Source organism: Pholcus phalangioides, unplaced genomic scaffold, assembly GCF_987345545.1.
Source record: "Pholcus phalangioides strain wild (caught in Gottingen) unplaced genomic scaffold, Ppha-v1.0 ptg000001l_1, whole genome shotgun sequence".
Lineage (NCBI taxonomy): Eukaryota > Metazoa > Arthropoda > Arachnida > Araneae > Pholcidae > Pholcus > Pholcus phalangioides.
In genome coordinates, this window is record NW_028301594.1 from 6,665,597 (window position 1) to 6,689,828 (window position 24,232).

Below are 24,232 nucleotides of genomic sequence, written 5' to 3' on the forward strand. Positions count from 1 at the left end.
AAAAGGAGGGGGGGGGGGAAATTGACTAAATTTAGTAGTTTTTACTATTACTTGTTACAATAATAGCCTATTTAGCAGGATTTGACAAATATTGGTTGCCATGGTGACTAAAAAAATTAGTATTTATGCCTAATGTTTGCCTATGTTCAATCATGAAATATGTGTGGGGGGGACAAAAGATTTTGGTAATTGACAAGGTTTGTTTGTGAAAATCATTACTGGGGAGAGACAGTGGCAACACCCGGGCAGAACATAGATCGTCGACATTGAGAACTCCCAGTCTCCAAGAAGAATTGCGCCCGAGTGGGGTGGTGGTAAGATGCTCGTCTACCACTGTGAAGATTGCTGTCACTGTCTCAGGTTCAAGCCCGAGGGTATAGATAAGATATTTTCCCTAATGGGCTGGAGGCGACCCCTGATAGATGGCACCTTCATTTCCAACCCATCTTATTAATGGCAGTAAATTGCAATATGACCAGAGTTTGTTTAGTTTAGTAGTCTTCAAGAACAAGAACATTGCTATTTTGCATTTTAGACTTGAATTAGTTATGTAACTTAGTTTAATAAAATAAATATTGTACATTTCTGGCAACACGATAAATAACGAACAAGATGGAGACCAAATAACATGAATTGTGCCGTGAGCGGACCAGAACGAAACAGCAACTCTACATGATCTGACCAAATCATCAGTGAGTTTATTCTTGGAAAAAATGACATAGGTTATTATATTCATTATTTGTAATTGGAATTATGCAAATTATGCATTTTTTGAATCACGGGCGATGCCAATGTGCACGATTTTATTCTCTGGTGCATATGGGACTACATCTTTTCAAACTGGTGAATGACAATTTCTATACTGTCTCACCAGATGAAAAAATGTATGCCAAGATCAAGGAATTTCTGCTCCCCTACTATAAGCCAGCTACGAACACATACGCAGAGCGAACGAAGTTCATGCAGTGATATCGCCATGGTGGAAAAACGATCAAGGAATATGTATCAGCTCTGCAAACATTAGCAGTGAACTGCAAGTTCAAAACTAATCTGAATGGGCATTTACAGGATCAACTCATTCTGGGAATCAATGATTTGTGAATCCAAGAATTGTTATTCCGCGAGCACGCTGACAAAGCTGCAAACTCTCAACAAAGTCAAAAAATCAGCTGCTAATTATAAATCTGCTCTAATGAACAGAAAAGCTGTTGCATCCGTGATCAATCTGGAATATTTGCCCACTACTAGACAACCATAGACGATAACACTGAAATCGAAAAGTAAAGAAGCCAAAGGAGATCGTGATGATGCCTGATCATAAGGGAAAGAAGACAGTTTTTTGTATCAACAAACAAAAAGTGTGCATCTGCTGCAAAGGCGAGAAACATGGGAAGGGGAGAAATGTAAAGTCAAAAATGCTCTGTACAAAGCATATTTCAGAAAAGGCCATTTCTAGAAAGTGTGTGTGAAATCTGGAAACGTGGAGTCTGTGCATAACATTTGTGAATAACATCGTGTCAATCAAGATGATAAAAGGTATGAAATTGATGCTTTGGTGAACAAATGGCATGTCAAATTTCAGTATAACATTGAGTTGGATAAATCACTCATCCCGGAAGTTCTTTATAACAAAATCGGAACCAAGATTGTCTAGATCAAAATAACTGTTGACATACTCTGACCAACCTATTGTTACACTTGGTGATGCAAAAGTAGACATTACAATCGGTACAATGACCAAAACATGTTACATCACAGTGGTACCTGGAAAGAGTGTTCCTATACTGGGAAAAGATCTCATGAAGGTGTTCAATATCGAACCGACATATTCTGTAAACACTGTAGTTTCAGATCCGACAGAAACTGTCACAAATCTTCAAGGAATATCCTGATACTTTTGATTAGTCACACATGGAAACAGTCTATAACTTTGAAGTCAACATCAAGCTTAGTGAAAATGCAGTGCCTAAAATTGTGAAAGCACGACCAGTTCCTTATGCCTTGCATGTTGCTGCAGATAAATTGACAGACTGGTACAAAACAGAACATTAGAACAAGTGGATGTAAACAATGAAATTGTTAAATGGGCTTCTGTAGTTTAAATCACAAAGAAAAATGGACAAAGTCACCTGTGTAGTGATTTCAAATCCACAATAAATTTTTACATGATGACTGAGTCATATCCATATCCAACATTTGAAAATGTTGTTGCAAAGCTGAATGGCTGTATAGAGTTTAGTGTCATCTATCTGAAGGATGCATTTCTTCAAGTCAAAGTCAACAAATGTTCACAGAAGTACCTGGTAATTTCGACACATAGGGGTTATTACCATTACACCAGCATGCCATTCGGAATGTCATTTTCTCCAATTATTTTCCATATACTGATTGATCAGTTCCTTGTCAGAATGGAGGGAGAATCAACAAAAACGGTATTCTGCTTGATATAACAGAATAAGAGCTCTCAGTGAATTGCCTGCACCAACAAATGTTCCAGAACTAAGCCCTCTTAGCTTCATTGGTTTATGCATGAAAAATTATGGTCAAGTATTTTTCAAACAAACGTTGCATATTAGCATTTCTACCAACGTGGAAAAATGGTCACCAAGTTCCAAAAATTCGCAAAAAAAATAGTCGAACTTTGGATTAAAAGTATCTCGGTTAATGAGTGATTTGCAAGACAAGCAAAAATTTTAACATGTTTCGACTTGACAAAAGAGATATTTCTTGCAATACTAATAGCAAAAATACCAAAGACTCCAAAATGAATGCGGCTATAACTTTATGTATTCACCTCACCTGTCTAGTATCACGTGATCACAACTAACAAGTCAACTGTTCCCTGGCAGTGCAGTTTTACCGATTTAAGCACCAAACATTTTTTTTTTTGGACTCATAAACCAAATAGAAAATCATATTGTTAGCGTAAGTTTATTAATGAAATTCTTCAATTTTTTTTCAAGCATCTTTGTTTGATTTGAGCCGATTCGTTAAGACATCACTAATGACTGGGAGTGACACTCATGGTACAAGCTCATAAAAGACTGCCTCACCCGTCTTGTTGGATGTTGATGCAAGCAGGGATTCATAACTGAAACCCCTTGCTCTTTATCATTCCAGCAATACTCGAATCTTGAATATAAAATAAGCAAAAATACAATAACTTAAAATAAATCAACCTGCACTTTTCCTTTGAAAGGATCATGATCGGCTAGAAAAAAAGGGTTGGGGAATGAATCATTTGAGTTTCCATTATTTCTTATGGAAAAGTTTATTCAATATCTGAGTTGTTATGATTAGATTCGATTATGAGCATGTTCACTGGACAAATTACGCTCGTGAACCAAAGTTCCACTGTATGGTGGCTGGCACCAAAATTTTTTCTCTATTTATCAAGCCTTGATGTTTGGTCTAATAGTAACGTTAACAGGGACAGCTCCTAAACGAGCCACTCGTGTATATTATTATTAAGCTAGAAAATTTTACTTTACTATCAATTCAATTTGTCAAATGAATTTGATACCAACATAATATTGAATTAATTTTCAACAAATAATAAATTTGATAAAATCAGAAAAAGATTATTTAGAGAACAAAAAATGTGTCCCCTTAAAATACGGATCATATGGTCACTATACAAGTTTCTAGCTATAGATGGTGCTGCTTTGGCATAGTCCATCACGTAAAAAGAAACACGGGGAAGGGAGAAAAAGGATAATTGTTATTTAGTTTATTATACTTCTTCTGGCCATGCAGGGGGAAATGCCATGGATACTGATGCTGCCATTTCCTATATGTTACTGTGTGTAAAAATTATACACAGGTGATTATGCATAATTATCAATCATCTCGATAAAGAAAGTTTCATTAAATTTCACTTTTTATCACTTTTATCAGTGACTATGCATAATTCCCAAATGAAGTCTGATGAATATAGAAAAATGTATAAACCTTTATTAAATGTATAACTTTTCTTTTCTTCATTAAACCAATTAATTATTTTTTCCCTTACATGATACGTATGCACAACACATATTTTGCAATAAAAATAAGTGTGAAGAAGAAATAAACTTCCATAACAACATTATCAGTTATGTTGGTTTTCTTCACACTTATCAACGTGTGCAAACAAAACCAACATTACCATTTGGAATCAGCATCTTGGACATATTCAATTAATCAAGTAATTAATTGATGGATTATATGAACTTGGGATTATACATAATCACCATTGAATAAATTCTCAATTTATGAACAAAAATTCACAAATTAAGAGTTTGGAATGAAAACTTTTTTTGCCTGAGAGTTTGCTTGATTTTGTTGTCTGCTATCGGGGAGTAAAATATATTAAAGCCCTATTCCGAAAAGTGTCCGCTAATGGAGAGTGTCCGTTAAGGGAGGTTCTTCACTGTATATTATAATGATATATATTTAAACATATAATTAATATGTTTTAATGTTAATATATTATTATATATTATTTATATCATATACATCTTCATTTTTTAGAATAGCCTATAATACATCTTTTGAATTAGAATATACATTGAAAAAAAGAAGTGCATGAATTTTTTCACAATTTCACAAAAAATGATTGCCAAGGGATGCTGCTGAACCTAAATGATGATTTTGAACATTGTTACGATATCTGTTAGGGTCACTGTGCAAATTATTTACATTAATGTTGCGTTGATAAAGGTTTATTATTTTTGTACTGTATACAGATAATGTGAAAAATAATTTGATAAACAAAAATTATAGCATACCCGTATCCAGGGCACAATTTTGACTTTAGTGGGCCCTAGGCAAAGCAAAAATTACTGGAGTTCCCCTGCAACTGGGGTGGGGTCAAAGATATTTGGTTAGTCGAAAAACTATGTGTTTAAATTTTGGGCCCCCAAAATCATGAAATTCATGTCAAATGCCCCACTTGCCCATGTGAAAATCAGCCCCTGCTCATATCAGAATGCAATGCGAAATGATTTTGGCACCCTTTAGAATTTTTTTGACGAACTGCTACTAAATATTAATAATTTTTCTGTTTGTTATTTCAGCCTGAATGCAAAGTCAACGATGACATGAGATTCACAGCCCACAATCAGTACATACATATGATGTTCAATAGGTGAGTCATTTGTATCCTTTCATTCCAATCATTTTTACTTCACATGTACAAATGGAATCATTTAGTGGTGTGAGTTTGTAAATTTATGGAGTCCATTTGATAGTCAGCTAAGCTGATGATTTAAAAGTTGGTCTATAAACCGAAATCTATTTTTGCAATAATAAAACCCTTTACTGTTACGAACTGGCTCATTAGTTTTATGAATGTTGGGTGTGGTGAAATTAACAAATGAGAATGCTCAATTAGTATGTGTCATTATCAGTGTAATTTATGGACCATCTTTAAAGTTAAGTGGACTTTTTTATTACTACATATCTTGTGAAATGAAATCTTCAATCACCCAATTAATCAATATCTTGTCCTGATTTAAAAACTTAATTAAAATCATCATGAAAATCTTTACACATGATTCATATTTTTTCACGATTTGGTTTGCACCTATTTCTGGTTGATATCAATTTTGAAGTCTTATCCCGATTTAGTACTGGTACAATAGTGCATTAAGACCTCAGTATAACATCAATCTCTTTTAATATCAGTTTGTAATGAAGGTCTGGTCAACATAATTATTGAATTGGGTTCACTCATTATTCAGTTACACCAATTACCATCGCCACAGTGGTGGTCAGCTGAAGTTGGTTTTCTGTGGTTCCCAATTTTGAGGTGTGAATGTGAGCTTATCTCCCCCTTTAACAAGTCTTACCACAGAGAATAACAGGCTTGCAGTGGTATAATTATTCAGTCATTACACTTTCACTATTAGTTAAAAAAATTTATGTTAAATTGCATCGCTACAGATAAAAAGTATTATGCAGTAACAAACTGCACGTTAGGTTCACAATATGTTTGTGCACATTCCACCATGTACCAATTCAGTAGAGGAATGTGGACAAGGTGCATGTGTGGTTTAATAGTAGTAGTCACCCCAATTATGAATTCCTTTTTATTTTGTTCCCGGGAGAGACGTTATAATGAGGTAGGACTGTATAAAATTATTGAGTTACACTGAATAATAATTTATATTTTATTGTGCATGTTACTGCCAAAGCCTGAAATTGGCCAGCTCAATGTCCGAATTTTGAGCTTTGGAGTATTGGACCTCTATATATTGATCCTTATGATTCTGGGTCATTGCCACATTGGTGTATTTTTGTGATAATTATGGTAATTTATAATTATTGCTAACTATGGCAATCTTAATGATCAAAGAAGTCAGAATAATACCTTAGGGATCTATACATAAAGACTGGCCAAAGCTTAGTGAAAGCTCAAAATTCAGACTTTGGCCAGATTAACTAGGTCAGCCAGTGCTTGAACTGCAGAATTTCGGGATTTTGGCAGTAACATATACATGTAATCTTGTATACAGTGGAATCTCAAAATTTAATGCTTGAATTCCTCAGGACAATGCACGTATGAAATTACCAGATAGTCTTTGTAGGGATAACATTGCCCTGCAATTTGACATTAGCTCAGGGTCGGATTAGCGTCAAATTGTGAGGTACCACTATATTTTGTACTTAATTTTATTAGTATTTGAACCATATTTATGAACGTTATCTTTTTGTAAGGTGGGGTCCCAATGTCCAGCATGTAGCTTGCATCAGAAAACATTTGAAATCGCAAAAAGTTCCACTGGATCAAGCTCCATTGGTAAGTGTTTAGTTTTTGACCATTCAGTGGGTCTAAAAAGGGATAAAGAGGGTGTCATGTCATATGTTTTTAAATCACGTAGAGAGGATATGACTTTTTTTTAATTGAGCTCAGAGTTTGCAACTGGAACTCTTTTTTGGGAGATTAATGCTACTTTTTCAGGGCTCATAAAGGTCAGGGAGAATGTAGGTTTTTCAGGCAAAAATTTTTTTACTAAAAAAGTCAGAGAAATCAGGAAAAATAGCCCATTTTTGTTCAAACCTTAAAATTTCTGACGAAGGACCTAGAAAATCTTTGCGATTATCGTCTGATCAACAGCAAAAAAAATAATGAAAGAAACCCTTTTTTTCTTGAAAAGAGACATAGAGAAAGTAAATTGCCATCTATCATCTGATCAACAGCAAAATTATCGTCTGATCAACAGCAAAAAAAATAATGAAAGAAACGTTTTTTTTCTTGAAAAGAGACATCGAGAAAGTAAATTGCCATCTAAATACCATCATAACTGTTAATAATTGTAAACTTCACAATGGATTGCAAAAACTGTAGAAACTGCCAAGGAGAAATGAAGATTTTCTGAGCCAATGTAAAAGAGCGTATTGCTGTGATGTTATTGTAACTGCATGCAAAGTGTATGTAGTTACGGCAGATAGTTTCTACGGTTTTTCACCTAAAACTTATAACTGTGGGGCATCGTAAAAAGTCATGCATAAAAAGTTTCAGGAAAAACTCAGTTGCAATAATTTTGTAAGTTGACTTCAGTGAGCAGCACTGGATGAAGCATGTGTATATTATGGTTTCCACGTGGGTATTTTTTATTTTAAAATGATGAGTGGTTGGAAAACTGTTTTCAATCTAGAATGAGTGGATAAAAACCTGAATCTTCAGTATGCTGATTGGATTGCCGTAGCAAAATGTTACCTGTATAAATTGTGGTGTGTGTGCTTTGCAATGAAACATTCAGTTTGAGCAACATGGACTGACAAGCTATTCAGAGCCATGCCAAGTATGGGAAATCAGGAGTTTTGTGAATGACCCCCGATTTTGTCCAACCTCAACTTTTTGGTTCTAGTGCTCACCTGGTTGCGAACTGTGTAACAGTATGGAATGTAAAAGCCAACAGAGCAAAGTACTGTGGTGCAGCAAAACCAACTAGAGAGCGAGAGTCTGCTGCAGTTCATTTATGTGTATATGCATGGGTTTATTTGTTTTTTCCCCCTTAATGAAATATTTATGAGTCAAGTGGTTACTTTCAAAATTCTAGTCTTGAATATTACTGTATGTATTCTTATCTAGACTTTCTTTTAGATTGGTGGTATAGAACTTGACCTATCAAAGTTTTATCAAACCGTCCAACAGTTTGGAGGTTTACAACAGGTCATTGAAAAAAAGAAATGGCATAAAGTTGCAGATACTATGAATATTCCAAAAGCTGTAAGTATTTGAAATATTTCCCCTCACGTTTATATACATTAGATGCACTTATTCAAATCAACGATAATGTTATTACTCCATAAAGTAGAATCAAATGTATATCACAGCATGAAAAAAATAAGTCAATGAAGTGGCATCATTGAAAATTCACTACAAGTTTTGCGTAAGAAAAATGCACATTGTTCTGTTTTCTATCATTTTTCATTCACACGATCTTCTTGAATTTTTTGTGAAGTTATTGTTATCAATCTGTTATTGCTATCAAAACCTCGAGTCTCTATATCAACAGTTCTGAGCCTTTTTTTGACTTGTGGAGCCATTTTTAGTATATAATTTCTGTGGCAGAGCCCTATAGCCCTCACTTTTTATGTATTTTTATCAAATTCACAGATTAATTTTATTTTCCTCAAGCGGCAGTGGAGCCCCCGGGAAGTGCACACAGAGCCCACTCTGCTCTATATGTTCACATTAAGTGCATTCACTTTAATTGAAGAAGCTTTTTTGCTTCAATGTACCTCAACTTCAGTTGTTCATCTGACATGTTTTAGAACAGGTGGAATGGTATTTTTTGTTTGAACTTTCAATTTCATTGACCTCAGTTATTTAAAACCAATTGAAACTCTCAAAGTTATAAGAGACATAATAGTCATTTTATAATTTTTACTGTAATGCAGGCTCAGGACAGAGTCACAAAACTATATGATGCATACTGCAAATATCTAGTCTCATATGAAACTCTGCCGGTTGATGAAAAGAAGAAACTGGAGGAAGAAGTTGTTGCAGAGCATGAGCAACGTATGAAGCATTTGACCAAGGACAGTGACAAAGAAGACTCTGAAGATGAAGAAAGCATGGACTGTGTCACTAAAGTAAGTTGATTATCAAACAACAAAGAGATATTTGTTGCATGTGTGAAACGTAATTCTGACCAAGTAGAGTTTTTCTTTACTGGTTTCTTGAACCTTATCCATGTAGTCTAGACTGTTTATGAGAAAAGAAAAACTGTGTAGATTTCATGTTTTCCGAGATAAGACATGTACTTTCTCTCTTACATCCTACAATTGTTATACAGTGCTCACCACTAATAAAATCATGGCTAATAAAATTAGCCACGTCATAAAACCAAATTGCTCAAACAGAATCAAATCAGTACCAATTACACATTATAAAATCAGCCCTGCTGCTTTTAAAAAAAAAAAATTGCAATAAATTTTATCTACTAAGACGGGGTTCTCAAACTTTTTTTCATTTGTGGCGTCCCTTTCCCTAATCAATGTTTATTTGCAGCTCACCACAGCATTTAAACAAAGAATCGTAAAACCTTTGTCACATCTGCCTCTCCACAGCATCTGACAAAGGTTGGCGGTTGGCGGTGCACAGTTTGAGAACCGTAACATATTTTTAGTTGATGCTAGCTTGACCTTTTGACCTTGTGCAGTACGATCATATACAAGGTGCATAGCAAACAGGGGTATGACAATTTACTGGTAAACCATTGATCCTATAGGTATACTTCAAATTTAAAAAAATTTGTCAAATATATTTCAGATATGTCATTCATGTTTCAAGGAGTTTTTCATACAGTTCTCCATTCCCCCCCCCCCCCCCGTGTGCCCTAAAACCTAGTTAGAAAGTTGTTGCCCTGTCTCTCCCGATGCCAACTAAAAAAATGCTGCACTTTTAAGTGCAATATTCACTGAGATATTCAAATTTAGAAAAGTTGGGGGGGAAAACAGCATTAAAAGTACAGAAAAATCTTTCACCCCACAATTTAACACTTTTTCCCCAAATTTCCTCTGTTGTTCAAATTTGAATATTTCAGTGAATATTACACTTAGAAACGAGGAATTGTTGTTTTCTGTTGGCATCAGGAGGGCAACAACTTTCTGAGTTTTGGGGCACACGGGGATTGTATAAAAAGTTGATTTTTTTTTATTTTAATACCTATACAACTCTTTGAAACATGAATGACATATCTGAGTACTGCACTTTATTTGAAAACTTTTTCTAATTGAAAGTATACCTTTAGGATCAATGGTTTACCAGTAAAATTCACTATTTCAAGTTTTTCCACTCGTGGACATTTTCGACGTTGAGCTATCATGATCTACTCTGGTGAGAAAAGAAAACGTTTCCCAGAGATTGCCACTTGGAACGCTAACGTCAATGGGGGAAGTGCGTGTGTGTTATGCGTTATATGCATATCCGATAATTGGGAGTTTTATATAATCACAGGACCATGGATCAGTATGGTACTTCAGTCTCAATCAGCAACAGTTGCAGGTCAACTGAATAGCTCGGCTTATCTGATGCTCCCGCTATGGAACTTCCTGACAACTACTGTCCTTCAAGAATGCCATTCAAGGTGGCCTAATGTTCACAAGCGTTAATCTATCAGTGTGGAATACCTAATATTTTTTGCTTTATAGTATTTTCCTTCAACAAAAATTTTTTTTCAAATTTTGGTTTTTGATTCGCCAGTTATAAAAATTAAGCACTTAATAAAATCAAAAACGTCAGGAAAAAAAGAAAATTCAATAAGCAGCAGGCATTGTATAATCTTATTCTACTAATGATACATAATTATACGTAATTGTTGCTAATCATGTGTAAATTGGATTTATAGGGCCGATCCATGACTTTAAGTAATTTCTTCAGGATAGCAAGAAATACTATGTCCATGTGGAATAAAAAAGTTTCATCAGTTGATGATGTAGAGGTAATAATACCATTTATACTTTTTATAGGGGTTTTTTTTTTTTCCAGTTCCTATTTATGTGCAGTTTGTAAATTGTTTTATGCTCATCTTTACTTGAGTCATGCTTATCTGTCATTAGGAATTATCTGTCTTAGTATACTTATAAGTAGAGCTTGGATTTTTATGACATCATATTTTTTTATGAAAATTCATGTTTCAGGCTTTTTTTAAGCTATCAATCATATTTTTCATTTTTCTCTTTAAAAAGAAAACATTTGCTGCTTGCTGTAGCTATATACAGTCGCCCCCCCCCCCCCCCGTATTCGCAGGGAATGTAAAAGAGGATGCAGCGATTGTTGGCTATGTTTTCTGAAAGAACGTGATTTTTCTGTTTGCCGTGTCTTCTTCATTTCATCCAGTATGTTGGAATATGTTGACAAGGCTTCCTCTACCAATTTTTCTACATGTGAAGAATGTAAAATAGAAGGATTTATGTTATGAAAATAATCTATTGCTGATTTCAACTTGCGAATCCCTTCCGCTATGTTACTTGTGGTGAACTTGTCTTCTACTTCTTTATCTCGATCTTCTTCATCTGGTACTGCTTCAGTTTCAGTACCAGTACCAGAGTACTCCTCCTCGGTCAACCCAATATCAAAAGAACTTTGAGAATAGCATGTATTCACTCTCAAGGTACCTCCTGATTTCTTAAACGAAAAACCGTTTAAACCAATCCAGGAAAAGTGTTTACATTGTCCAAGCCTTTTTATTATTCGTCCAAAATACTGGGAGCTTTGGCTTATCCTTCCCTTCAACGCTCGTGGATTCGCAGATTTGAAAATGATGGTGGGCTTTATCATGTACTCATACGCATTTGCGCAAAACAACATAGTAAGTCTATCTCTACTTGCCTTAAAACCAAGAGCTCGCTTTTTTTCTCTTGCTTACCTTTTTGCGGCATTTTCTTCCAAAATAATGTAGTTTCGTCAGTGTTAAACACCTGGTGAGGTGCATAACATTTCTCTGCAATAATTTTCTACAAAGTCTTTCAAAATTTTCTAGCTGCCTCCTGGTTGACAGAGGCTTGATCGCCAGTGCTTTTTACATTTCACAATCCAAATCATTTCTTAAACCTATGAAACAACCTTTACTTGCATAAGATTCTGATGAAATAGACGTTTCACCAGCCCTTTCCTTATGGAAGAGTAAAATTTTTCGCATTTTCTGTTATAATATTACAATCAATTGAAATACCTTTTTGTGTCAGTCTTGTACAAACAAAAAACAGCATTTTCTGTACGTGAAACACATGGATCCCATAGGCGCTGCAAAGTTTTGACTGTCACAGGTGCAGCTACAGCTACGGCTGAATGAATTTCAGATTCCATTTTCTTGATATATCTCACCGAACATTCATTGATTCCATAATGGCGGACCACAGAAGGTATTGACTTCGCCAAGCAGTCAATATATCAAATTTTTTCTTGTCAAGTTTTCACTTTTATTCACCTTTTCAAAGCATTATCAGTAGCATTAGGAGAATGATCCATCCTAAACAAGCACAACTCAAATTTTGTAAACAAAATACGTGAACGACGATTGCTGAATATTTTAAAGAAAAATTCCAATAAAGGAAAAAAACCGCGAATACGGGAGACCGACTGTATATTAATTTTTTTTTTTTTCGGGAATTCATTACTGAAAGGCATGCCAAGCATGTGCAAAAAAAGGTTCTTATTCATTTGGGCATACAATATTTTTGATGCTTGGTGCAATTTTATTATACCTAAGGTCTGGGCCCTAAGTAGGATTCTTGTCAAGACAAATTCCATAACTCTATGACAGCATTTTTTAGCATTATGTTTTGAAGAAAAAAATCATTTTTCAATTTTTATCCCTAAAATTTTCTGCCTGGGGGCCCCCCCCCCCCTCTTTTTGTCTTTCTGTCTAGTTCTGGCTCTGCCCAAAGTTGAGTGTTCAGAGAGTATATATATAAAAACATCTGGTAGTTTTTCCAAAATTTTTGAAAGATATTTGCCAAAATAACTATTTCTTGAAAGTCTCCATTAAAAAAAAACCAAAGTAACAGCGATTTTTGAACATTTGAAAAACATCCCTAACTCAGTGCAATTTTAAAACTTACTAGAAGGATGGTAATTTAATACATTTTTTCATACAAGTGTGGATTTTTTTTTCTCATTTGAATTTTGTGATATAGTTTCAATTCAAATTATTTAGAACTTCTTATTCATGAAAATGATGCATTTGATGTTATTTATCAACTTAATACTGGAAACAATAACTGAACAAGAGATGGAACAATGAGGTACATTATAAGGCCATATTTCCATGTTTTTTATGTCATGAATCCTTGCATATTTGTAGGATTTTTAGGTCATAAAAATCTGATCCCTACTTATAACATATTTCCATAATAAATAATTTTCCTTTTTTTATAGAATGAAGTATGGAAGTTGATCACTGATCGATTGCATCATGTAGTTGTGCATGCAGGCAATATTGATAGCAGTGTCTACCAGAGTGGTTTCCCTTGTCATCGTAATAGCCCATTTGCAAAGTATGATGCAGAAAATACTGGAATACATTTTGTTATACAGTTTTGGTACTCTGTTGTAAAATTTTATCATGGATATAGTTTGTATTCAAGATCTTCATAACCAAATCATTTCTTAATATATTTTCAGGCACCCGTGGAACTTGAAGGTGCTCACAAATAATCCGAATTCTATTCTGAGATGCATGGGACCTGTTTCAGGTGAAGTAAAATATTTTTAATGCAGCTCTATGTGCTATGGAACTGTTTATACTGCTGAAAAACATACTATTTGCTATAATATACTATACTATTAGTACAGTGGAACCCTTGATCCAAGATAAAACCATAATTTTTATTCCTCTAGCATTTTTGTTCATTAAATCAAGGGAAACTTATATTATTGTTGAGATTAACACAAATATATTTGCATAACTTCTACAAAATATTGTTTAACTGGGTAATTGTTTGAATCTGGGTTTGTTATATCAGGGTCCAACTGAATATAGCAATTTTTATGACTATTTTATAACTCTTAAACAATGCTCATAATTCCATTGTATTTCTGTTGTAATAATTGTTTTCTCACTAAAAAAAAGTTTGTTTCATAATGGATCATTTAAAACACTGATTTACTAATAAACATGAATTGGGAAAATTAACCATTAAATCATGGGTGTTTATGATTTTCTGCCAAACAATTTAAATTAACATCGCAGCTCCTAAAGGCTATCATCAACCTTTGTCAAGGGCATTGCAGTGAGCTATTGACATTGATGATTGCTTATTCAGTGCTTTGAATTTTTAGACAATTCTGGGAAGCTGAGGATAAGCATTGTCATGGCAAGGGAAAGTGACAAAAGTTTGAATCACTTCACTAACTCTTATATGTTTTTAAAAAAAACAATATCTGAAGAAAATGGACGATTCAAAAATTGAACATGTGATCAAAACAAAAGATTTGGGGATGTATCGAATGGATGTGCAAAGGAAGGAGCATGAAACTGTAAAAATTAATTTGCTTTGAAAAATGAAGAATTTAGCTTCAATAATTTTTGCAAACTAAACTCAATCTTTGAATTATTATAATGATATGTATCTTTGCTTCCCGCACAGGTGTCACCATACCCACTCTTCACGTTGGTATGCTATATACTGTCGGATGTTGGTATAGAGATCCTCATTCATTGCCATGGATAGAATACTTACATACTGGAGCCAGCAAGATATGGTATTTTTTTGCTTTTTTTCCAAAATTTTCATATTAGTTCATGAATAAGCTTACAAAGTATGTGCAGTGATACCCCCAATTTACATCAATAATTTGTTCCAATACTAGCAACATTAGTTAAGACAAATTTTTCCACTTACATATATTGTTAAAATAATGAGTCATAAGTTCCTTATGACATCTATAATGGCCATAATTCCTTTAAAAAATACATCATTTATTTTAGGCAAAGAAGATCACAAATGCAGAAAAAAAATGCAGATTATGGCTGAAGTTAAAAAATTTCCTTTGAGCAGAATATAAAAGAAATAGTGAATTAAAATTAATTTGCCACGGGAGAGACATTGAATATGTGATGGGAATATCTGTATCTATAGCCATGATTATCATAATGTAGTTTATAAGAAGTAAAAATTATATTCATGCATAATTTCATGTAAGATCACAAATTCAAGTAAGCTTAGTTGAAAATAAAGGAAAAATGAAAAAGTTCTGTAAAAATATGGGTCATATAGTCACTTTTTTCTCGTGTAGAAACATCTCTCTTTTAAAAAATATAAATTCACAGAAGCCATCAAGCTTTGCTTGAAGTGTATCGGATTGGGAAAAAAAAAACCACCTTTTTTTGACGAGACAACATAAGTAAAGGATGTAATAGATTAAGATATTACTATTTATGTACAGTAATATCCCACACAACCATGAGTAATGTATTACTTATGAGTGTGTGTGTTGTAACCAAAATAATAAAAATTTATAATTTATAAACATTTGTAGCAAGTAATTTCTTAATTTCTTTATATAGGTATGGCATTCCTTCAAAATGTGTGGGTGTATTTAGAGATGCAATGAAGAAGGTGATGCCAGCATTCTGCGGAAACAATCCGATATGGCTTGCATCAGACACTGCAATGGTGATTACAGGGGTCTTTTGTTTTTTTTGTTTTTTTAATTATAATGTTTATATGTTCATTTTTTTGTTCCTCATGTTTTCTGGCTCTTTTTAAATTTTATATCTTTTTATTAGTCATGTTCTCTGACCAATGTTTTTAAATTTCCAGGTTCCTCCAGATATCTTAGTTCAAAATGGAGTCTCTCTGAGTCGTACCACTCAACACAGTGGCCAGTTCATAGTCATCTTTCCAGAGTCTTTTACATCTACTGTGTGTACAGGATACTGTGTATCAGAATCTGTTTATTTTGCTCCTTCTTCTTGGTTAGAATTGGCAAAAAAAGCGTTTGAGGTAATAGTTTTTTTTTTACCGCAGTTGATTGGTTTAACTAGCTTTAAATCAATTTGATTTTCATTCTTGCTCTCTCTCTCTGTATTCATGTAGGATCTGCGAGATAGCTGTGAACCACCAGCATTTTCCTTAGAGAGGCTGTTATTTTGCATAGCAAATGATGTGAAAACCCTACCTGAAACCTTACAGAAAATTCTGCCAATGTTAGAGCATATCAGGTACATAAAGTAGTTTTTGAAATTAGTAACAATGTTATGTATACTGTATTTAAACATATTGTAAACTAGAGTTTTGGGTGCGAAAACTCTGACCTTTTTAACAATTTCATCAGGACCTGCAAATAGAAACTGCTATTGTTTTATTATGAATCAAAGAATGTTTTCATTTGTATTTGTTTTGGGGGGGGGACCCCTCTTATACAGCTTCCCTAGGAAATACCGGTGAAATATAGCAAGCAAACTGAAATTTTTTGAACATCCATGTTTTAAACATGTGCAAAAGCTCTCATGTTTTCTTTAAATTAACAGGGATGAAGAGCTAAAGCTGAGGTCTCAGCTTATGGAGTTGGGTCTTAAGCAGAACGAGAGATTGCCACTTCTTGAAGTTCGAGACAAGAAGAAAAAGTCAAGAGGCCCTGAAGATGAAAGTGAACAAGAATGTGAAGTCTGTCGAACCCATTGTTATGTTTCAATGGTATGTCTCAGTTAATGTAAAGTACAGTTACTTATACTATTAACCTACTGCATTTGTGGATGTGCCTGCACATTTCAAAATATTTTATATTACTTTCTTTTTTGTTTTTGTAGATCTTTCTAGCTGTTAGAAAATATTAAAAAGAAATTATTATTATTATTATTTATTATTAAATTATTACAAAATATTGTCCAGAGAAATCTGTTAAGTAATAATTTCTAAATTTTTCAAATGGTAGAAAAATAATGAATGGAGTAATAAAAAATTATGTGTGGAAAAATTATTTTTTATATATTAAAGCACACATCAAAGAAAAATATTTTTACTATCTTGTGTATAATTTTCATTAACCAGGCTGTTCATGCGTATTTGTATTTTATCTTCAGGTTCTTAATACACAAGAAGACACAATTTACTGCCTCCGTCATGCTGTTGAGCAAATAGAACAAAAGAACCTGAAGTTTTGCAAATTGTTATATACTTATGATGAGGTGTGATTTTTTTTTTTTATTATTTACTGACAAATTTATTCGTTTTTACTCTTTGAGAGGTACATATGTGTTTAAGTTATCTGTTTTATGAATTTGAAAGCAACAATTTGGCTGGTTTTTGCAGGATCCTTATTTCTCTGAATAAACACTGCCCTACTGCATTTTTCCATGATAAAATTCAATTTGCATTTGAATACTGTTTGCCTGCATGTTATAACACATATACACAGACATTCATTTAGAAAATACTTGCTAAATACTCAGAACCAAATATAAGCAGTTTTTAAAAAATTTTAATGAATTTAAATTATTTTTTTGGTGATGATATTCATAGTCGATTCTTAGATTATAGTGAATGCAGCAAAAGAGGATTGATTTTCAAAATCTTGGGATGTCATCTTATGCCTGCAGGAATTTTTTCGAAAAAAACTGTTTTTCTCTTCGTATACCTTCTGAAACTATGAGAATTGATTATTTCAAAATTTCCTTGACTTATGACAGATTTTCAGCTAAGGTGTCACGAGTTTGATACCTGATTTGTCCTTGTTAGAAGCGTAGTACAACCGAAATGTGACCATAGAAAAAGATTGCTACTGCAGGGATTCTCACACCAGCCCCTCGTTGAGTATAAAAAGGGCAAAATGTCTAATGCTGGTGTTTGGAATCGGCAATAAATTTAGGTCTAATTTACCCTCGTGTGCCGAAAATGACCGTGGTGCAACAAAAATGATTAAATGATTTTCAGTAAAGTTTTCAAAATACGGATGGTTTGAATGGATCAATTTTAAACCTCATGTAATCACTGTTTTTCTGATATTCCACAAACAAGTATTTGTTGGAAGATGTTTGGTAATGTTCAGAACCAACTCAATTTCAATGTTACACTGTAGTTTTTGCAGCCAATTGCTTGAAACAAAAATTGATGTAGGCGGCGCATCAATGTAAATGCCACAAGCCTCCAAAATTTCGGTTTTAAAAATACAGTAAAACCCTCTTAACGACCACCCCTTCCTTTACAGCCAAGTAATAATTTTCCCTAATAATAATAATTTCATAAAATTATGCATTTTGAACCCTTGGTTTACAGTCACCCCTCTTTTATGGATGAATTTTTTTTGTCTCACTGTTGTCTGTCAAAGAGAGGTTCACTGTATAAGCAGATAGGCCAAGAAATGTAAATGCAAAGAGGATTTTAAAAAATATTTATTTCTCTTGTTCAGTCATCAAATTTAAGATCGAAAAATTACGAGTCGAGTCGGGCCAAGTTTAAAAAATAATCTATCTGCATCAAAGCCGGTTTTATTTAAGGCAAATAAAAAGATAAGATACAAAAAACACATCATTTAGTCTATATATATATATACACAATCAGTAATCCGCCCATCTGGCGCTACGAACAAAACCACCAATGAAAACAGGTTTACTCTGCGCCGTATTCAAAAGTGAAGATAACATCAGTATCAGAGAGAGAGGAAAAAAGGGGGGAAAAATCTTTATCGCTCGACGCGAACGGATCAACATAGGATGCGTGATCATGGGAAAAGAAGAATCAGCTTTTCTGCCTAACAATTTCGACTTGTCAAGAATTTTACTTGAAGACTAGAAGTTAATTTCAATTGGTAGCACAGGGAGAGGAGGAGGTGATCAAGCTCAAAAATACAGGGTTGAGAAATTTGTAGATCGATAAAATTGTTTTTAGTTCACTCATCATTCTGTCTAGGGTAACTGTCACAATTTTCTTTGACAAGATCGAGAATGGATCTTTAGGTCCTCTTTTATTGATTATAATTTGTTTATATTTCAGCCGGAATTGCATAATCTGGTGAAAAAGACAACGGAGCTTATCAACACTCACCTTCAGAAAGTTGTTGCTCGCAAGAAGATGCAGAAAAAGAAATGAGCAGCTACTTTAGAGAAGTGACTGAGTGGAAATGGAATTCGAATGAAGTGAAGAAACTGGAATGCATCTGCTTACTGTAAATAAAAATCACATCAGCTGTAGAAATTTCTCATTTTTATTTATTGTGTTCATATCTTAAAGCACGCCAAATGATTATTACTGCATTTGCCATCGGCTGTACATAATGCATCGTTACATGCATTAACGTGTCTTCCTGCATCATTTTCATTTGTTTTAGTCAGTTTTAATAGTGCCAGTCCATTTGTTATATTTAATTCAAGCCATTTGTTGTTCCTTATTGATGATTTTTTTTTAAATAATTTTTTCCCATTTTAATCATTTTTATTGTGTTCATTTTTATACACTTTTGAGATGTGATAAAAACAAAGTCCACTTTTAAAGATGCTCAGTTTTTTGTTGTTTTTTTACATTTCTTACCTAATTTTTGAAATTAGTTGCCATTATGTCATAAAGAAAGGTGAGCTTAATTATAGCCAATATGTGACTCTAGATGTATTAAAGGTGGAGAATCGTTTTGTTCTAATGGCAGTAGATCTGCTATATATTTGTGTTTTGTTATGTTAAGTACACATTGTGAATTTTTACACATCATTTTTCAATCAACTTCACATATTTTTCATGATTTTCTAAGGCAGTGGTTTCCAAAGTGTGTGTCGCCAAATTTTATATGGGGCATCCTGTCCAGCCATTGCTGAAAATATAGAATTTATATGTGCCTACTTAGTAATTGAAAGATTTATCCTTTACACAAGTATTTGTGCTACCATTACTGCCATGTGAGTGTTGCAGGTAATATGATAATTTAGGTAACAGAGCCATAGAATTGATTGACAAGCAAGCTGCAAGCTCCAAAAGTTTTTAGAACCACTTTTGTGAGGGTGATAATTTTCAACATAGCTTGATTTTGATCCTTTCTTGACACACAACTATCATTTCATCTATGCCAAGGTTAATTAGACACAGAGTTTCAGAGTTTGAAGCTTGTTTCCAATGGCTATGCTGTGATGTTTCTCTGTTACACCAAAGGTTGCTGCACTAACTACTCAACTGTCAGGAGGCACCTATAGAGTCATATCTCATACTCCACAATGTTTTAATTTATCATTTTTGTCATGAATAGAAAGTTTGGGAACTCAACTTTCCCCAATTGACAAGAAATTTACAGGGTGATTCATATGGAACTGACCCCCACAAAACAAGGTACATCACAAAAGATACCATACATATAATTATGTGCTTTTTATATAGATATAACTGACCTTGGATTGTGTACTGTGTGTTTGAGTGTCATTCATTGTAGATAGAGAGCAGATTTTGAAAGTTTTTGTGAAGGCATACAGCCTTTTGATGTTTCACATTCTCAGTGATGTGTTGCAGTGTTCTTTTGGAGCCGCTGTGGTGGTCGAGTGGTCATAGTGACAGACTCGCATCGCAAGGATCCAGGTTCGAACTCCCACTGTTGCTACAATGGTGGTCAGCTGAAGTTGGTTTTCATTGGTTCACAACTTCAAGGGAGCCAATCTCCCCGTTTAAAATGCCTTGCCACAGAGAGCAACAGGCCTACAACGAGAAAATATCTTCAATTATTACACTTCACTCATAGTTAGAAAAATTGATGGCAGAACTACACATAACAAGCAGTACACAGAAACAAACTTTGCGTTAGGTTCACAACACGGACATGCACATTACAACATGTGCCAATTCATTAGAAGTTTCACAGAGGAATATGGGTGAGGTGCATGTGTGGTTTAGTAGTAGTGTTTTTTTTTTTTTTGGTGATTGTCCTGATCGCAGCGAGAATATTATTCTTCAAACTTTGTAGCAAGTGGGGTTTACTTTTGTACACTCTGATATATACCCATCCTTTGAGGACACTTTGATACCTCCCTCTCTGAGCTGTGAAGTGGAGTATCTCTGGTCCTTCAAAAGATATGTACACTCTGTCCTTCAGAAACCTTTCCCCCCCCCCTCCCACCCCATAAAAAGAAAACAAGGCTACTGAGGTGTGGGGATTTTGAGGGCCACAACCCTTTGGATATGATCCGGTGAGAGAAGCTCTCAATTAATTTCATGGACACCTTGGATATGTGGCACATTGCTGAAACCTACTCAAAATAATCCTATGTAAGTTCCACATCATCAAACTGTTTCACAAAATCTGTGAAAATATAGCGTTATACAGTGGTGTTAATGATTATGCTAAAAAATATGGTCCAATAATTTGTAAAATCGATACGACACACCAGACCTCTACTTTTTCTGGGTGTAGTGATTATTCAGCAATCTCGTGGGTTTTCGAATGCCCAAATCTTGGAATTTTTTTTCGTTCACATATCCCAAAAGGTGGAACCATGATAATGTGCAGTGTTATGTGTCCTTGAACTTAGCACTGTAGTATGTGCTTCCATATGTTTGTGCCATCCACAAATTATTCCACTATTTCTCTACGAGGCCGAGAAATTAATGTCTTAATGTTTTGCGGAAATGGAATGAATTTTGGTTGCATCAACTGCCAAATTATTAACAAATTCACTGGGCCAGTTCTTTAAGAATTACCCTGTACCTTTCCCATTTGTTAGCTGTGAACAATGCTTCTACTTACCTCTGATTGCCTGGAAGATGATTTACTGGGTGAGTTTGGTGTTTGACGGGTTCTTGTCGCAAGTTCTTTCACAAATTACAGACGAGTATGGTGGTATCACTGTATCTGTATTTCCTTGTATATTTTTAACAATTAATATTTTATCTGTGTTTTGTTTGTTTTATATGCAGTTAGGTCAATTGGTTGCCGACATTTAAAATTTCTCAAGATTGAACCATCAAATTTGCAAAATTCAGCTAAATTTATGGTGCTTGAATTATGAAATAATTAACTAATTTAATCAAATGAATTCTGCATCTAAAAATCTTCTATTTGAAAGTTACCAAGTGAAAATTCTATGGAATGAAATGCAGATGAACTTTGGTATAGCGAACCTGGTATGTAACGAATGAAATTTTTGGTCCCGTCTCTTAGGGTAAGGGGTCATTCAAGTATTACGTCAGCATCGGGGGGGGGGGTTCGGATTTGCTGACTTTTGATGACAAGGAAGGGGGGGGGTGTTTGAAGGTTGCTTACGTCATCAATCACCCTTTTTGGAGATATGAAATATTCTAAGCTGCTGATGAAATTTTGCTGACAAGGGGGGGAGGGGGGGTCAGCATTTTGCTGACAAGGGGGACGAGGGGGTCAAAAATGGCTAAAAATCTGCTTATGTAATACTTGAATGGCCCCTAAGATTAGATCAGATATAGGTGGATCTCTGGTGGTCAGTACGGGTAACATCTTTACTCCTTGTTCATTCATTAACATTTTTCACATTTTTTTTTTATTGAAAGCAAACTGAATTTTCTATTCCTTGATGTTCATTATAGTGCATGAATTTCCATATTGTATATACATATTCACTATCCAAGAACTCATGGATGTGGTCACTTTATAAAAGAAGAAAAACTGATGTTTTTTTATTAGAAGCATGTGTGTGTATTTTTTTTTAATCCAATCCGGTGTGAAAATGCTATTTGAAGTATTGAAAAAAAATCATTTGTATATTTTTTCTGATGAATTCGCTATGAAAATTACATCATAAAGTTCATATGCAATCAATGATCTTTGCACTTCTGATAGTACTTTTTTTCCCTCTATTGCTGTATTTATATTTGTATTTATGTATGTAAATTTTTAATCGCAATTTTGTAAAATGTCATTATTTGCCAATCAGTGTTTGTGTGTTAACTATTTGTAATATTAAGAAAATTTTGTGTATACCAGTGTAAAAAAAGAAATATTGTTTACTTACAGTATAATGGGAAACTTGGGTTTTGGGATTTTCACAATTTTTTTATTACTAAGTTATTTATATATTACTTATCAATTGTACTTGAGCACTAACTTTTCAGTGGGTAAATTAGTTTAAATTTTGGGCAATTATTTTTACAGTATTACCTGGACTCATGAGATTCGTTTTCTCCCATAGATTTGCAATGTTTTCTCAAAGGTGTGCTGCCACATACTGTAAAAATAGTTTCATGCATGCGAAATCACTCAAAGCAATATTGGTGTATATGGTAGGGGTATCTAACAGCTGGACCATGACTAGATAAAATTACTGTGTATCAAATCATTTCCTTATTATTTAAGCTGTTTTGCAAAGCAGACCTGATTCACAGATTATTTGCGTTCATTATTTCTAGTGACAATAGTAATTAGCTATGTTCTCATCACACTGCCTTTTTTGTACAAACATGGTGTATCCAGTTTGCCTGCCTTTTCATACACATGTATTGCTCTTAAAGTTTGTTGTAGGCATTTTTACCGCATTTCTTTTTGCCACCTCGTTGGGCAAGTTGCTTTTTGTGGCTGAATGCATATTTAGTGTTCTGCTCACAGTGACGAAACTTTCTTGATGTGCATGCCAACTCACAATGTCAACTCGAAATCACAATGGTCTGTGTGTGGGCTGCACAGACCCTAATAATTCCTAAGAGCAAAAATGTGTCATATGGGATGTTCAGGTTCATATTGTACCATTGAACAAGAGAGGGCATTTCCACACCCGGTACGATGGTTTTTGGTGTCGAAAACGGAGAAGCAGTCATCTCTAAATTTTGATATAGCAGATTGGTGGCACTTTCTCAAACCAAAATACTAATAGAGTAAAACCTCGATAAGTTGTCACTTCAAGTTATCAAAAAATTATGACGGCTTAAGCTGAGTTCCATCAGTTTTAATGTGCAATGTTATGAAAATCGTATAAATTTAAAGTAATATGACATTTATTAAAGTATGAATCAAAATAACAATATTAATAAAATTTATAGATTGCGAAAGAAAAAAATAATAGTAATTTTTTATCTTTTTCATTTCTTATTGTTTAAATTATTATGGTGAAATGTACTGTACACTTTGATTTATACTAATAATTTTTAATTTAGACTAACAGAGCAACTGTTTGAATAAGTAGATAGATAGATAGAACTGCTCACAGCCCCGGACTGATGCAAAGCACCTTACTTCCGTTGCCATGTTTCTTTGTTTTTCAACAAAGATATTTTGTTTAAATTTCAAGCCCTAAATTAGTAGAGTCCATGCTTTCTATGATTATTTATTATCTGTGCCCATTGCACTTTGACTTGATTAATTTGA

At 34.1% G+C, this 24,232-nt stretch overlaps 1 protein-coding gene across 1 annotated transcript in view; it reads left to right on the forward strand.

Annotated features, from left to right (window-relative positions):
* The window catches only part of Jarid2 (Jumonji, AT rich interactive domain 2), a 39,284-nt gene extending 17,190 nt beyond the window's left edge, over positions 1-22,094 (forward strand). The window contains exons 7-20 of the mRNA XM_089244853.1: positions 5,055-5,125; positions 6,697-6,778; positions 8,087-8,212; positions 8,887-9,081; positions 10,839-10,931; positions 13,370-13,488; positions 13,616-13,686; positions 14,581-14,695; positions 15,501-15,609; positions 15,757-15,939; positions 16,033-16,157; positions 16,467-16,632; positions 17,019-17,123; positions 18,928-22,094. Coding sequence (XP_089100979.1) covers positions 5,055-5,125; positions 6,697-6,778; positions 8,087-8,212; positions 8,887-9,081; positions 10,839-10,931; positions 13,370-13,488; positions 13,616-13,686; positions 14,581-14,695; positions 15,501-15,609; positions 15,757-15,939; positions 16,033-16,157; positions 16,467-16,632; positions 17,019-17,123; positions 18,928-19,023 — 1,656 coding nt within the window. The 3' untranslated portion in view covers positions 19,024-22,094. The remainder of the gene's footprint in view (positions 1-5,054; positions 5,126-6,696; positions 6,779-8,086; positions 8,213-8,886; positions 9,082-10,838; positions 10,932-13,369; positions 13,489-13,615; positions 13,687-14,580; positions 14,696-15,500; positions 15,610-15,756; positions 15,940-16,032; positions 16,158-16,466; positions 16,633-17,018; positions 17,124-18,927) is intronic.
* The last annotated feature ends 2,138 nt before the right edge of the window (positions 22,095-24,232 follow it).